The sequence below is a fragment of the Solanum tuberosum genome, unplaced genomic scaffold (genome assembly GCF_000226075.1).
Source record: "Solanum tuberosum cultivar DM 1-3 516 R44 unplaced genomic scaffold, SolTub_3.0 scf00083, whole genome shotgun sequence".
Taxonomy (NCBI): domain Eukaryota; kingdom Viridiplantae; phylum Streptophyta; class Magnoliopsida; order Solanales; family Solanaceae; genus Solanum; species Solanum tuberosum.
Window position 1 is genome coordinate 775162 of NW_006239015.1, and position 12704 is coordinate 787865.

Sequence of the window (12704 nt, forward strand, 5' to 3'; positions counted from 1 at the left end):
CCCCCCCCCTAGCTTTTAGCTTTTGGCTTAAAATAAGTCATTTTTGACTTAAAATAAGTCACTTTGATAATTGCCAAACACTCTAATAAGTCAAAAACTGGCTTTTAAGCCAGTTTGACCAGCTTATAAGCCCATCCAAACAGGCTCTTAATCTATCCTATGAAATGTGCTTAGTTTGTACCTCTGGTTTCATTTCTACATGCGTTGAGCTGTATTTGAACATTGAAGATCTCATGCCCTAATTCTGATATATGCTCGACTTCGTCGTAATCTTAGTTTTAGTTTTCATTTAGGGCCCGTTTGGCCATGCGATATGGTATCATGATATGGAATTATGAGATGAAATTGAAGTTTTGTTTGGACATGCGATATAGAATTTTTTGTGTTGTATATTTTCTCATAAACATAAAAATCTCATAAGTTGTAAAACTATTAAAATAGCCTCAATTGTTTATTCAATCTTATCAAATAAACAAAAATTATAAAATTGCATAATAAATTATTACAAAACTATTTGTTCTCCACTTAAGTAATTGTTTCATCTAACTTTAATTTAATATAAAAAAAATTGAATATAAATTGTAGTGTATTAGTCTTTAATATAATCTTTACACATAGTACGGACAATTTTCTCATGTTGAACTTGCATTTCTCGATCATGTGATTGAGAAGATGAACCAACATTGTTACTTTGAGCCATTTGTTGGTCAATATCATCCGCAACTATTTTTTCATGCTCATAGACCATAAATATTCCATCAGTACTTTGGTATTCTCACAAATAATTACTCCCTCCGTTTCACAAAGAATGACCTCCTTTCCTTTTTAGTCAGTTTAAAAAAGAATGACCTCTTTCCTTTTTTGGTAACATTTTACTTTTTGCTTTCCTACGTGGCATGTTTAAGACCACAAGATTAAGGGCAATTTTGTACATTTGACATAACTTTAATTTAGGACCACAAGATTCAAAAGTCTTCTTTATTTACTTAAACTCCGTGCCAAGTCAAACCAGGTCATTCTTTGGGAAACGGAGGGAGTATGTAATACTGCACAAGTTATGACAATTTTTCACTTGTGTATTAATATCATAATGGTTCATGACTTGTTTTGGTATTCTAAATCTATTTTTTCAAGTTTCAAAAGTTCGTTCAATCACATTGCGCAGAGATGAATGCCTATAATTAAACAGTTCTTTGGCATTTTGAGGCTCTCTTTCACTTCCTCGTTAATCTTGCAAATGATAGTGTAGTCCTTTGTATGGAGCTAAAAATAAATCCTTTTGTGTTCCGGAAATCAGCATCAACAACATAATATTTATCTACCAATAAACATTTTATAAAGAATTACTAAAAGCACATGTGACGTAAATGAGATAGCTTTGTGTAAATAAATAATATTTATTCTAAGGATGTAATTTAAAGTTACCATGTGGCGGAAATGAAAATTGTGACGTTGGTTCAACAAGTGCATTCTCAAGTACTTTACTATCATGTGCAGTACCTTCCCAACCAGCAGCAACAAAGGTAAATTGCATATTAAAATCACAAACACATAAGACATTTTGTGATATTCTTCCTTTGCGATTACGATATGCTTGTTGCACCGCTTTAGGAACCTCCCCTTCTATATATGTTCCATCAATCGCACCAACACAATCCTACCAAATAAAAAAATACATCAATATTAGTTTGGTGAACATAAAATAAATTGGAAGCATTATAGAATGCACTTCATAAAAATAATATTTGTAAGAGTAATAAAAATATAGTGCTTCCAAGACAATGCAAAGTCATAAAATAAATATTATCTCTTTAAACAAAGTTGATAGGAAATATGTAACTAAATACTAATAACTTACACATAAAATATGAATGTGCACTTATTAAGGCCATAAAATAAATTTATTACTCAACAATCGGTTGGTATGAGTTAAAGTGACTATATGTTGGTGAGAATAATAAATTTTAAAAAGTAATGATGTGATTATAAATTTTATTTACATATGAAATAAATAGTTAGTAGATATAAATGTGTGGTTGTTTTAACAGAATATAAACTCGTGGATCAATTTTTGTATTAAAATATCTCAAATCATGATATGAAATTCCCATATAATTCCATATCATGGTTTTTGGAGAATATGAAATCACATCTCATGAGATGGAGTCAGCGTAAAATCACATATCCAAACACTGATTCCATCTGACGATACCACATCGTGATATGATATCGCATGGCCAAACTCCTACTTAGATTTCACGTGATTGTACAAACTATTACTGGTGATTACATTTTTCCATTTCATGTGTGCCCACCATATATATTTACCCCACAAAAATAGCATACAAAGCCTACAAGGATTTTAATAATTGAAATAGAACGAAACTAGTAATAAAGCTCACCTCTTTTCTCTTTTTGCATTATAATTAGTAGTTGAGGATTCATAAACAACGGTGAAAACAAAAAAACAAAGGATTAAATAACGATATTATGTATCTTATTACTTTTGTAATGAATTAAATATTCGTCTAAGAAGTATCTGCACCAAATAATTAAAATTTATATCATCAATTAGTAATTATTATGACATTATATTCTCTGCATAGCTTTTTCTGGTTCAGAATTGCATAGTGGTTATAATCATGCAAATGGGCGGCTAGGCTTGATGGAAATATATGATGATGAATATATTTTGCACCTTTTATCTGACTTAGTACATGGATGAGATTTTCATATTCATGATTTAACCAAGCTGGAACCTTATCATACAAATCTTTTTTTTTTCTCAAGTGGTCCATTTGTTTGGTAAACCCCATCATGTCTAATGATATCTCCCATTAATTAATTAACATTCATACAATAAACAAAACAAAAAAAAAAATTAATTAAAGGATCGAACATAGAATAAGCAGTGATGGAGACATCTTTGTTCAAAACACATGTCAACTGAAATCCATTCGGTAGAAAATTATACTACATAGTTATTATTCTTATATATATTGTGAAAATACTTGATTCATCGTTAAGAATAAGTGGGACGTTGCTTAATATATACCTAGAACACTAGGAATCGATATAGTGGGATTATGTACACACGTGTTATTGTCAATAAATTAATCCACACTTTAGGCTGTCAAATTAGAATGATTTTTCGTCTTCATAATTTCAACTTGAATTCATTATTTTAATTAATTTGAATCTAAGCTTTATAACTAAGCTATGAAGAAGTCCTAGTTGTCCGACCAAAAAATATTCTTTTTTGTCTTCTTTCTTTAAATATTTAAGGGGAAAAACATTCTCATAGTGACAGTACCTAACAAACCGACCACGTTTGATTTCTTTGATTTGTACTAATAATAATAAATATGTCTTACTAATTTAACATCTAGGGAATTTTAATTATATGCCTGACTAGACTTCTTTTCCTCTTAACCACCATCTTTTGATTACATGCATGTGGTTTTCATATTTATAATTATTTAATTAATTTCATTTGAATATTCATCTACTTTTTTTTTTCCTTTTTTTTAAATGTTGTGGATGGTGATGGGACTTCACGGATGCACACATTAAGATATTGAGGTAATTTGATCTTTTTATATGATTTGGAAATTCAACCGTCAATATAGATTGTTTTTGATAGTTTAGAATAGTTGCATCCATTTTTTTTTTATGTTTAACGTACATATAGTAAATGTTGAATTTTCTTGACTTCTTTCTATATTTTTACTTTGTTATATTTTGAATCCTCCTGGTGAAAATTATAATTCCGTCATTTATATAATAGAAGTCATATCTTAGTACATATCGAGAAATGAACAACACCAAACATATTTGACACTACCGCTGACTTTTACGACTGGATAATGTTGCAGCCAACACATTCATCATCATACCATTGAAAATAATGACCATGATGTTTTGGTTTTATGTTTACTTATTGGCGGGATCTAAGGAAGAGCCGGACCATATATATACCACAAGTTTGAATGCGTGAGCTCCCGATTACGTGATAATAACTTTACTAGTTACGTCAAATTACATCTTTCAGTTCTTGTTTTAGAAAATACAATACATCATACTATCATAGTATATAACTTAGTTTAAGACTATAAGATTAAAAAATCAGTCTTATTTTCTCTTTATGCTTACTGTAATTTAGTCAAGCTAAGACACTTAAAATGAAATGACGAAAGTACTTTTTTACACCTATGTATTTTCTATAAGTGTATGTCATCCTAAAAGCCTCCTTGTTTGGATGGATGTTAGTCACTGTATTGTATTGAATACAATGATTATTTTGATTATTATTTAAATTTTGTTTATCGTATCGCTAAATCTATCATTAGGTGATGAGGAAAACTGAAAAGTCCTATTTTGTGTAATAGCCAATTTACTGTATTCGTGTCCTTATCTTATTTTTTCTTTTCATTTTATTTTTATTTATTATTTAATAATATTTTTTTATTCTATCTTTTTATAATAACTCTAACACGTAACCCACTTTTCTTAAATAAATTTATCCTTTAAATTATTAATACGTAATATTATATTACGACAAATAACGATATAGAATAATCCATTCACTAAAACAATACCTAACAACCATCCAAATAGATTACTTCCACACTATATGCCCAAACTCTACATGTAAATCTCATTAACCCCCTTTTAGCATAATAATTTCACATGGAGTCAATATCAAACCGACCATCCCTTTTATTCACTAAAAATAATTATATGAACTTGACTGGAAAAAACAATTTTGTATATGTAATTTATGGGAATATGAGAAAAAAAAGGACGGTGGTACCCTTTTGTAAGCATCTTCTTGGATCTGTATATATTATTTGTTGGTTTCCCTTTATTTTTTTTCTTTTAATTAATTGAGTAATTGACCACATCACTAACTCAATAATCCATATGTAACATATGGTCCCTTTTTCTATACAAATTTAGTATATAGAATGGAACATTTCTCTTACCAAACTCCCACTACCGTCGGTACATATATTTCCGCATCCGAGTTGAGGCAGAGGCAGAATTTAAAATTTTAATTTTTTTTAAATATTTTCGTAAATATAGAATTTGAACTATAATTATTAAGTCTTTTAAATACTCTTTTTATACATTAGTTTTGCCCCTGCTTGACCTTCCTCTTAGGAACGTGTTTATATACTGTGAAAGTAAAACGGATAGATTAAACACTTTTTGTCGAAAAAGTATATTATATATTTAGGTTAAATTTTATTTTTTGGGGGATAGTGTATAGTATAAGATTTGAATAGAAGGTGTGCACGCCAAAACATATGGATGTCGATAAATGAAAATTGAAATGTTTTTTTTTAACAGCTACATGAATTAGAAAAAGTAATTGTGATGAAAAAGTGTATTTAAAATTACTTTAAATTACCGTTTTCTTTCATTTTTTAACTAAAAAGTTAATGTTACAACCAGGATTAGCTGTAATAATCATTGTAATTTAACATGTTACAATTTACAACATACTTATAATTAACTAGCTAGTTACCATTTATTTCAGGCTATGTATCGATGAACAACGCTTAATTACTAACCTCTTGGCTCTTGTAATTTAATAGTGTAAATGTCTATTTTACATTGTTGATTACGTTATATTAAAAATAATCTTTAACGATAATTAATTGACGATAATAACTTAATTACTGAAATATATATTTATATATTTTTAACAGCAATTAACACTTTTTATTGATCAAGAAAAAAAGAAAGCAACATTCGATTTGAAATAAATAATTATAAGATGAAATAATACAATAATAATGGGAGGGGATGTTATAGATTGTCTGCTAAAATGAAACCTAAGAGTCATAATTTAATATAGACTGCACCCCACAAGCCACAAGTTTCAATCAAAACCATACAATACAACTATTGCTCTCAAGTGATATATACATATATACCTAGAAATTAAATATATATATATATATATATATATCTTATATCTAGATCTTATTATATACAATTATATTTTATTTTAATTTTACAGATAGATTGATAGCCCCCATAGACCACCACCCCTTCCACAAGTATATACACACTTTCACATTTAAAAAAAATAAAAAATAGCTAGTGATATACATTCTCATTTCTCATCACCTTCCTCATAAATAATATTCTCTCTTTCAAAGAAAATTCACCATATAATAATACTCCAATTCTCTTCATCTTCATTTCTCTTTCTTGTATCAAGATCCAAAGGCAAAAAATTACACATTAGAAATCAACAGGTTGATTGTTTCGCTCCTATATACTAAAATTATATTTCACTACTCAGCTAGTTAGGGATCATTTGTTTATCGATTTATGGGGTTGAATACTAAGTTGGTTTCAATTGAGGATGATGGTCTAGATAATTGGACCACCACCACCCACAATACTCCACCGGAACCACCGTCGATAAGGCGGCAGCCGCCACCGAAATCGGAGCAATTGAAATGTCCAAGGTGTGATTCAATCAACACTAAATTTTGTTACTACAACAATTACAACAAGTCACAGCCTAGACATTATTGTAAAGGTTGTAAAAGGCATTGGACCGAAGGTGGCACCCTTCGTAACGTTCCGATAGGCGGTGGGAGAAAAAACAAACGTTTAAGGCCTACTGATCCCGTTGATCATATAACTGGAAGGAAACATGTCAGATTAGAAGTAAATGATCAGAGGTGTCCACTAATCACCACAACGAGTATGACCAATAGTATTACAAGTTCCATATTGCCAAGTGTCACAATAAGGGGAAATAGTACTATTACTAGTACTATAGATGAAGATATCAAAAATCTTCCTTCATACTCATTACCTTATGACATATTTTCAAATATTTCTCAAGATCATGGGAATACACATTTTTCATTAATTCCCAATTCTAGTACTAATACTCAATTATCTTCAAATGTTTATTATAATTATGAACATATGGGGAAGTTTGATAGTACAATATTGGAGGAGTCAACAATCACTACAATTATGCCAATTACAAGCAGCAATGATCTTCTTTCTCATGAGCCATGGAAAGTTCCAGAAACAAGCAATTATGATCTTATTATAGATGAAAATATGTCAAGTAATTACTGGAATTGGAACGAATTCGAGACGTTGAGTAATGCAGCCGATCTCAATAAAGCATGGGATGATTTAGAGATCAAACCATAAGAGGATGATCAAGAGAAATGTTTGTATATTGATTAGTTAATTAAAGGATTTGTTTTGATGTAAATTTAATTTGGGTTCATGCTGGGCTAATGTTCAAGCTAAGTCTTGTTAATTAGTACTATTAATGTTACCATTAACCTTTTTTTTTTCCTCAAAAAATGTATATCCCTTTTTATAATCAGCTTTCATGCTATAATAATGTTGTGTTTTCCACTCTCTCTTTTGATTGTGAATGAGAAAACAAGTACACAAAGGTTGTGTAGCCTATAACAAAGAATTTAGCGGTAATAATATAATTGTCATTATATTATATTTATCGACAATAATAAATATCAATATTTATAATTAATACTTTATATAAATGATACTAAAGATTTTAGCGACTCTGAATATAATAACATTAACTCAGTTACCGTTAAATGTTGATAGGAAAGGGTGTGAATATTGAGAGGTACAGATTAATTAGAATTTAGAATGGAAGAGACTGATGGGGTCTTATTCCAGCTAGGTAGTGGTGGGAAGATATAGATGTGATTGAATGGAATTGGAAGATTCTTTCTTGTGGATATATATGTCTAATCTCTTTACATCAATAATTCTTCACAAGATTTATTTTCTTCTCTACATCTGTCTAATTGCTTGGGGAGTCATTCCCTCTTGCTCCCCACTTCTTGTACTAGTTTTTTATTTTATTTTTTACGATCGTGATGTTTGGATTAATTTTTGTGCGTTACAACTAATTTTATGGAATATCTGTCACCTCCTATCAGCAATAGGTATCAGGTAACTCTGTCCACCAAGACTATGACAGATGAAAAAAATCATAGTGTTTTTTGAACTTCTTGTAAGTACTAGTTTTTTGTTGTTGTTGTTGAATTATATGGGATCGTTTGGTAGCTCGTAAAGAAGTATCTTAATTTTGGTATAAGTTAATTGGTAGTTAGTCAGAAAATTACTCATGTATAAAATTAATACGAAATTTCATTTGAAATTTAGAATGCATTACTAATATGTGTATAATAAGTTATAGGGGAATTTCTGTATTATCTATTTACCTTATACATAATAAAAGATGAAATAACTAATATCCGCAAAATTAATATCTAATACTTCTAATCATCTACCGAACGAAATGTAACAGTTTGTGCATTATGATTAGTCCACTGCCCACCATGTATATTTGGTCATAGGAAAAGTTATGAAGAGTTCTCACCAAAAAAATGTTATTTATCTACATCGGATTTTATCACTAACTACATAACTTTACAATGATCAAGTGAGGTGAAAATATATCTTAATTAGTTATACATGACATAATAACATATTTTATAACTCTTACCACAATCACATAACAGGTATTTAACCCCATTTAAATTAACAATTTAGAAATATGCAAATTATGTTTAGAATGGAAAATAAATAATAAGTAGACCCTTCAAGATGATGATGACCTCCAATATAAAAAAAGTCAAGAATATGGACAACGACTTGGGTATTTGATAGGTAGATATGTCCAAAGAAATACCTTGCCCTTCTATTGTTATATACAAGTGTGAGTTAGGCATATGTCATGAATTCAAACACTTCCAAAGACAAGCCCGGTAACTAAGTGGAGAAGGATAGTAGTAGGGCGGGCAGGCACATTATTCACCGAGTTTCAAACTGTGAGCCAACAGCTCTCGGAGATGTCTCAGTTGTCAAGAAAAATGAATATGGTACTAGAACAGAATGTGAAATGGCAACAGGAACATTAGAATCATCTCAAGGTATCATAAGGTGGACAACCTATTTTTTGCCTCATCAGGCCCCAGAAAAACTCTCTTCAAAACATTGTACAACAGAACTCACAAGTAGCAGTCATACCTATCTATGTCTATATCCCTACTCAGCAATTTTGAACAATGATGAAGGATGCACATAAGTCGCAACAAATGATCAGAATCTCTAATTTTGTTGAAGTCAAATCACCAACCCGACAGGGTTAAGTATACCACGTTACCAATATCACATTCTAAGTAAGTGCAAAAGCTTAGTGAGTGTACAACCAAAACCTCCTTCTCCTCAATGGGTTCACCTGAACGCATTCATCCTTATGCCACCATCCATTCTTGGAGGAATGGATCCTTCATCGGCCTTGGAATAGCTGACGTAGAAAAGTTCAGAGACAATGCCAGTGAAAACAATAAAAGCAGCGCCAGCACCAAAGACTCCCTTCCTCAAAACCTCGCAGGACGGAGGATGTTGAACCAAGTAAGTCCTATACTTTGTGTGGTATGCATTCCTAACGGAAGCCGCCAGTAAGCACACTTCAGCAATAAAGAAGGTGACCCTGAAAAATTCAAGACATAATTGTTTCTCACATATTTGACTAGATTCTTACATACATCAGTGAAATCATTATGTCTCTACTCTGGCTAGCAAACACTAAAATGCAGTTCATGAACCATGTTTGCAGAGAAACATACCAGCAGGTGATGAACAAGACAATAGCCCATGATCGGGGCTTTCCTGGCCGCAGTGCCCTCCCACAGCATAAACATCGGCTTGCAAACATTATGAGGAGCTGACTAGCTAAAAGAAAGAAGAATGAACTCACACCCAAGCCAGTTGCAACATCTGACTCATATACACAGTAATTATACTCTGCATCTCTGTTGATCGTTGCCTGAAATAAAGAACCCAAAAATTAAACTTACTGAAAATGTATATTATTAGTACTAAATATTGTGTGAAGTATAGAAGCATCAACCTTATAGCCAAAATAGCTAAGTCAGAAATGCTTTTATAATATTAAACTAAACCTCTAAGCAATTAGCGCAGATCTTGATTTCTATCAATTACTTCTTCTAACTGCTCTGAAATCTCATATTTCCTCTTAGGCCACCATCTAAGTTGGCTCCTACAACGACTATAACCGTCCCTGCACGAAAGCTATGAACCATGTCCATTTTGAATATGTACGTGTTACTTGGTAACTTTGTCGTTCTTGCAGAACTAGTCTGTCATGATCGGTTCCTGTCTGTTCTAACCTCAAAAAGTCAATGAGAACTCTGATCACATCAGATCACGTAAAGACTCACATGCTCGGACAACTTCCACTCCACTTGCATTTGAACAAGGACATCAACATTGGTTAACTCTCTTAGAGAGTAGACTTACATATTGGGGTTGTTTTAGTACAGACTTAACAAAAGATTATAATCACCTCACCTCTCAACCCCACACACAGAGATTCAAGGGAAGAAGAGAGAACACTAAGCAAGATGTAATAATACCATGAAGGTACTAATTGAAGAGTTTCAATGAAGTTGATGCATAGTATCTTGAAAGGCAAGGTCTGTATGTACTTAATATCTCTGGTCACACTTCCTAATCCACTCACTTGTTTATATGGCGATGTGACTGAACAAGTTACTTCTCTAATTTCATTATCCAAATCTTAAAATAGCATCAAGTCACTTGTGAAATCTCAAAGATTCATCGAAACAACCTTTTTAGATCAACTGAATTAAGGATATAACTACCACTCCTTCCAAGTTTATCCACACCCGAGAAGTTGGACAGGGAATTATCTCTGGTCAGACTTGCAAATCTGTTCACATGCTTATATAAAAATGAGAATGTACAAATAATGCTTCTAACTAAAATATTTGATTGACATAACCAAAAGCATCTAAGTCACCAAGTCCTTCATTCAGGTAACAATATTGACATGATATCACGACAAGCCTCAGCATATGCAAACTAATCTGTAGATGTGACACTATGGCAATAGATGGTAATAAAAGCGAACGAGGTAGATCTATGAACGGTATCAATGTGAACTTAGGCCTTAGCAAACATAAAACATAATGGAAGCAAGGATCCAATTTACCAACACTGGTCAGATTAAAGTTAAGTTGTTGATGTCGTTACGCTTACATTAAGTTCAAATAGGGGTAAGTGTAAAATTTACAAAACCTTTATTTGCAAAGAACCTCTAATTAGACTTAAAAGACGTTACTTACATAAAATGAGGATTAAATTTCTCAGATAGTTAGAAAATGATTTTCTGAGATAATAATTATTACTAGTTGAGTCACCATACGAGAAATGAGAAGCCACTCAATATAGCAGAATACATAGAGGTCCCATATTGCCAAACCCAAGAAAGAAATAAGACTATAATCTGATAGTCGACAACAACTAGCAGACACATGTAGTAGGCCAGTAGAGAGGGATGACCCTACTTGTTCAAAATTCAAAATATCCCACCCCACCTTTTTTTTTTCAATTTTATTAAATCAACTTCTGGGTCCTTCCATGGATATCACCTCAACAAGCTATAAACTATATACTAGAACATAATCCAACGATCTTCAACCTGGCTATTGTTAAACCATAATTACTGTTCATAGTGCACGAAGAATTTTATGGGTTGAGAATTTATTTACCCTCTAAAATAGCTACATAATTTCTTCAATTCCTCAACATACAAACCCACACCAAAAAAAACCCACTACAGTAGTATATAATATGATACTGAAAGCTGAACGAAGAATATAACAAAAAAACATACAGGAAAGAGCAAAATAGAAGAAGAATTATCGGAAATGAACTCACAGTAGCCCTCCTCTGCTCAGCAGCAACAGCAAGTCCAAAAGCTATCAAATCAAGCACAAAAACCAAAACCAGTAACAGTGTTGAAGCCATCTTGCTATACAAACTTTATATTTTCGCTCTCTGCAACCAAAATCAAACCTAAACAAATATATTTATGCAAAACAAAATTAAAAAATCATGCATATCCAGAAGAAGAAAAAAGTATTTGAATTTAAAGGGGTACTTGGGGAGGAAGCAAAAGGTACAAGGCTATGGAAGGAACCTTCTGAGAAGATGTACAAATTACGTTACTTTAGTTTTTTTCAACTTATTTATACAAAAAAAAAAAAAAAAAAAGTTAGCTTTGTTGATACAATATTCCTCAGTCCTCACTCCTCACAATGTTGGAAAATATAAAAATAGGTTCAAGTTTAAACCCAACTTACCTATTTTAAGAGGTGGCTTAGTTGTGTTATTAGTGCAACTAATCTCAGTATAAAAATTTGTAAAAGATAATGTAATATTTAATTGGTTGTGTATAAAACATATAATATATAAATTATACAAGCATTCTGAGATTAGATATTAAGCCAGTATCACTGCATAAATAATCTATGCAATTTAATTTTTGAATGTACTTGAACCAAACGACCCTTACCAGTACACATTATCCCTTTAACTTATGATATCAAATTAGTTACTAACTTTATCAAATTATTAAAAAAAATTAATGGTAGAAAGCTAGTAAGCTACTGTTTTCCTCTTTAAATAAAAGTGGTCACGTGTCCAGTAAAGGAAATTTAAAGTGGTCACGTGTGTCCCACAAGGAGCAAATCACGTTAAGAAAAACATCAAAAAATTATAGACGAATAATAAAAAAAATTGCACAAATTGAATTTACTCACATGCAGAGTTTCAAGGCAAAACAA

General features: G+C 31.4%; 2 protein-coding genes across 4 annotated transcripts; one reads left to right on the plus strand and one right to left on the minus strand.

Annotated features, from left to right (window-relative positions):
* The first annotated feature begins 6345 nt into the window (after nt 1-6345).
* LOC102604286 (dof zinc finger protein DOF2.2-like) lies at nt 6346-7194 on the plus strand. Its single transcript, XM_006347016.2, has one exon. The coding sequence runs from the start codon at nt 6346-6348 to the stop codon at nt 7192-7194; it is 849 nt and encodes a 282-aa protein (XP_006347078.1).
* A 1713-nt stretch (nt 7195-8907) lies between these two features.
* On the minus strand, nt 8908-12155 carry LOC102604611 (uncharacterized). Of its 3 annotated transcripts, none has more exons than XM_006347018.2 (4): nt 12059-12155; nt 11797-11916; nt 9660-9859; nt 8908-9523 (listed from the first exon to the last, which is right to left on the minus strand). In XM_006347018.2, the coding sequence occupies exons 2-4, from the start codon at nt 11884-11886 to the stop codon at nt 9265-9267; spliced, it is 549 nt and encodes a 182-aa protein (XP_006347080.1). In that variant the 5' UTR covers nt 11887-11916; nt 12059-12155; the 3' UTR covers nt 8908-9264. The 3 variants fall into 3 exon arrangements, with proteins under 3 accessions (XP_006347080.1, XP_006347081.1, XP_006347079.1); XM_006347019.2 differs by having other exon boundaries at nt 12020-12110; XM_006347017.2 differs by lacking the exon at nt 12059-12155 and having other exon boundaries at nt 11797-11983.
* Nucleotides 12156-12704: the final 549 nt, after the last annotated feature.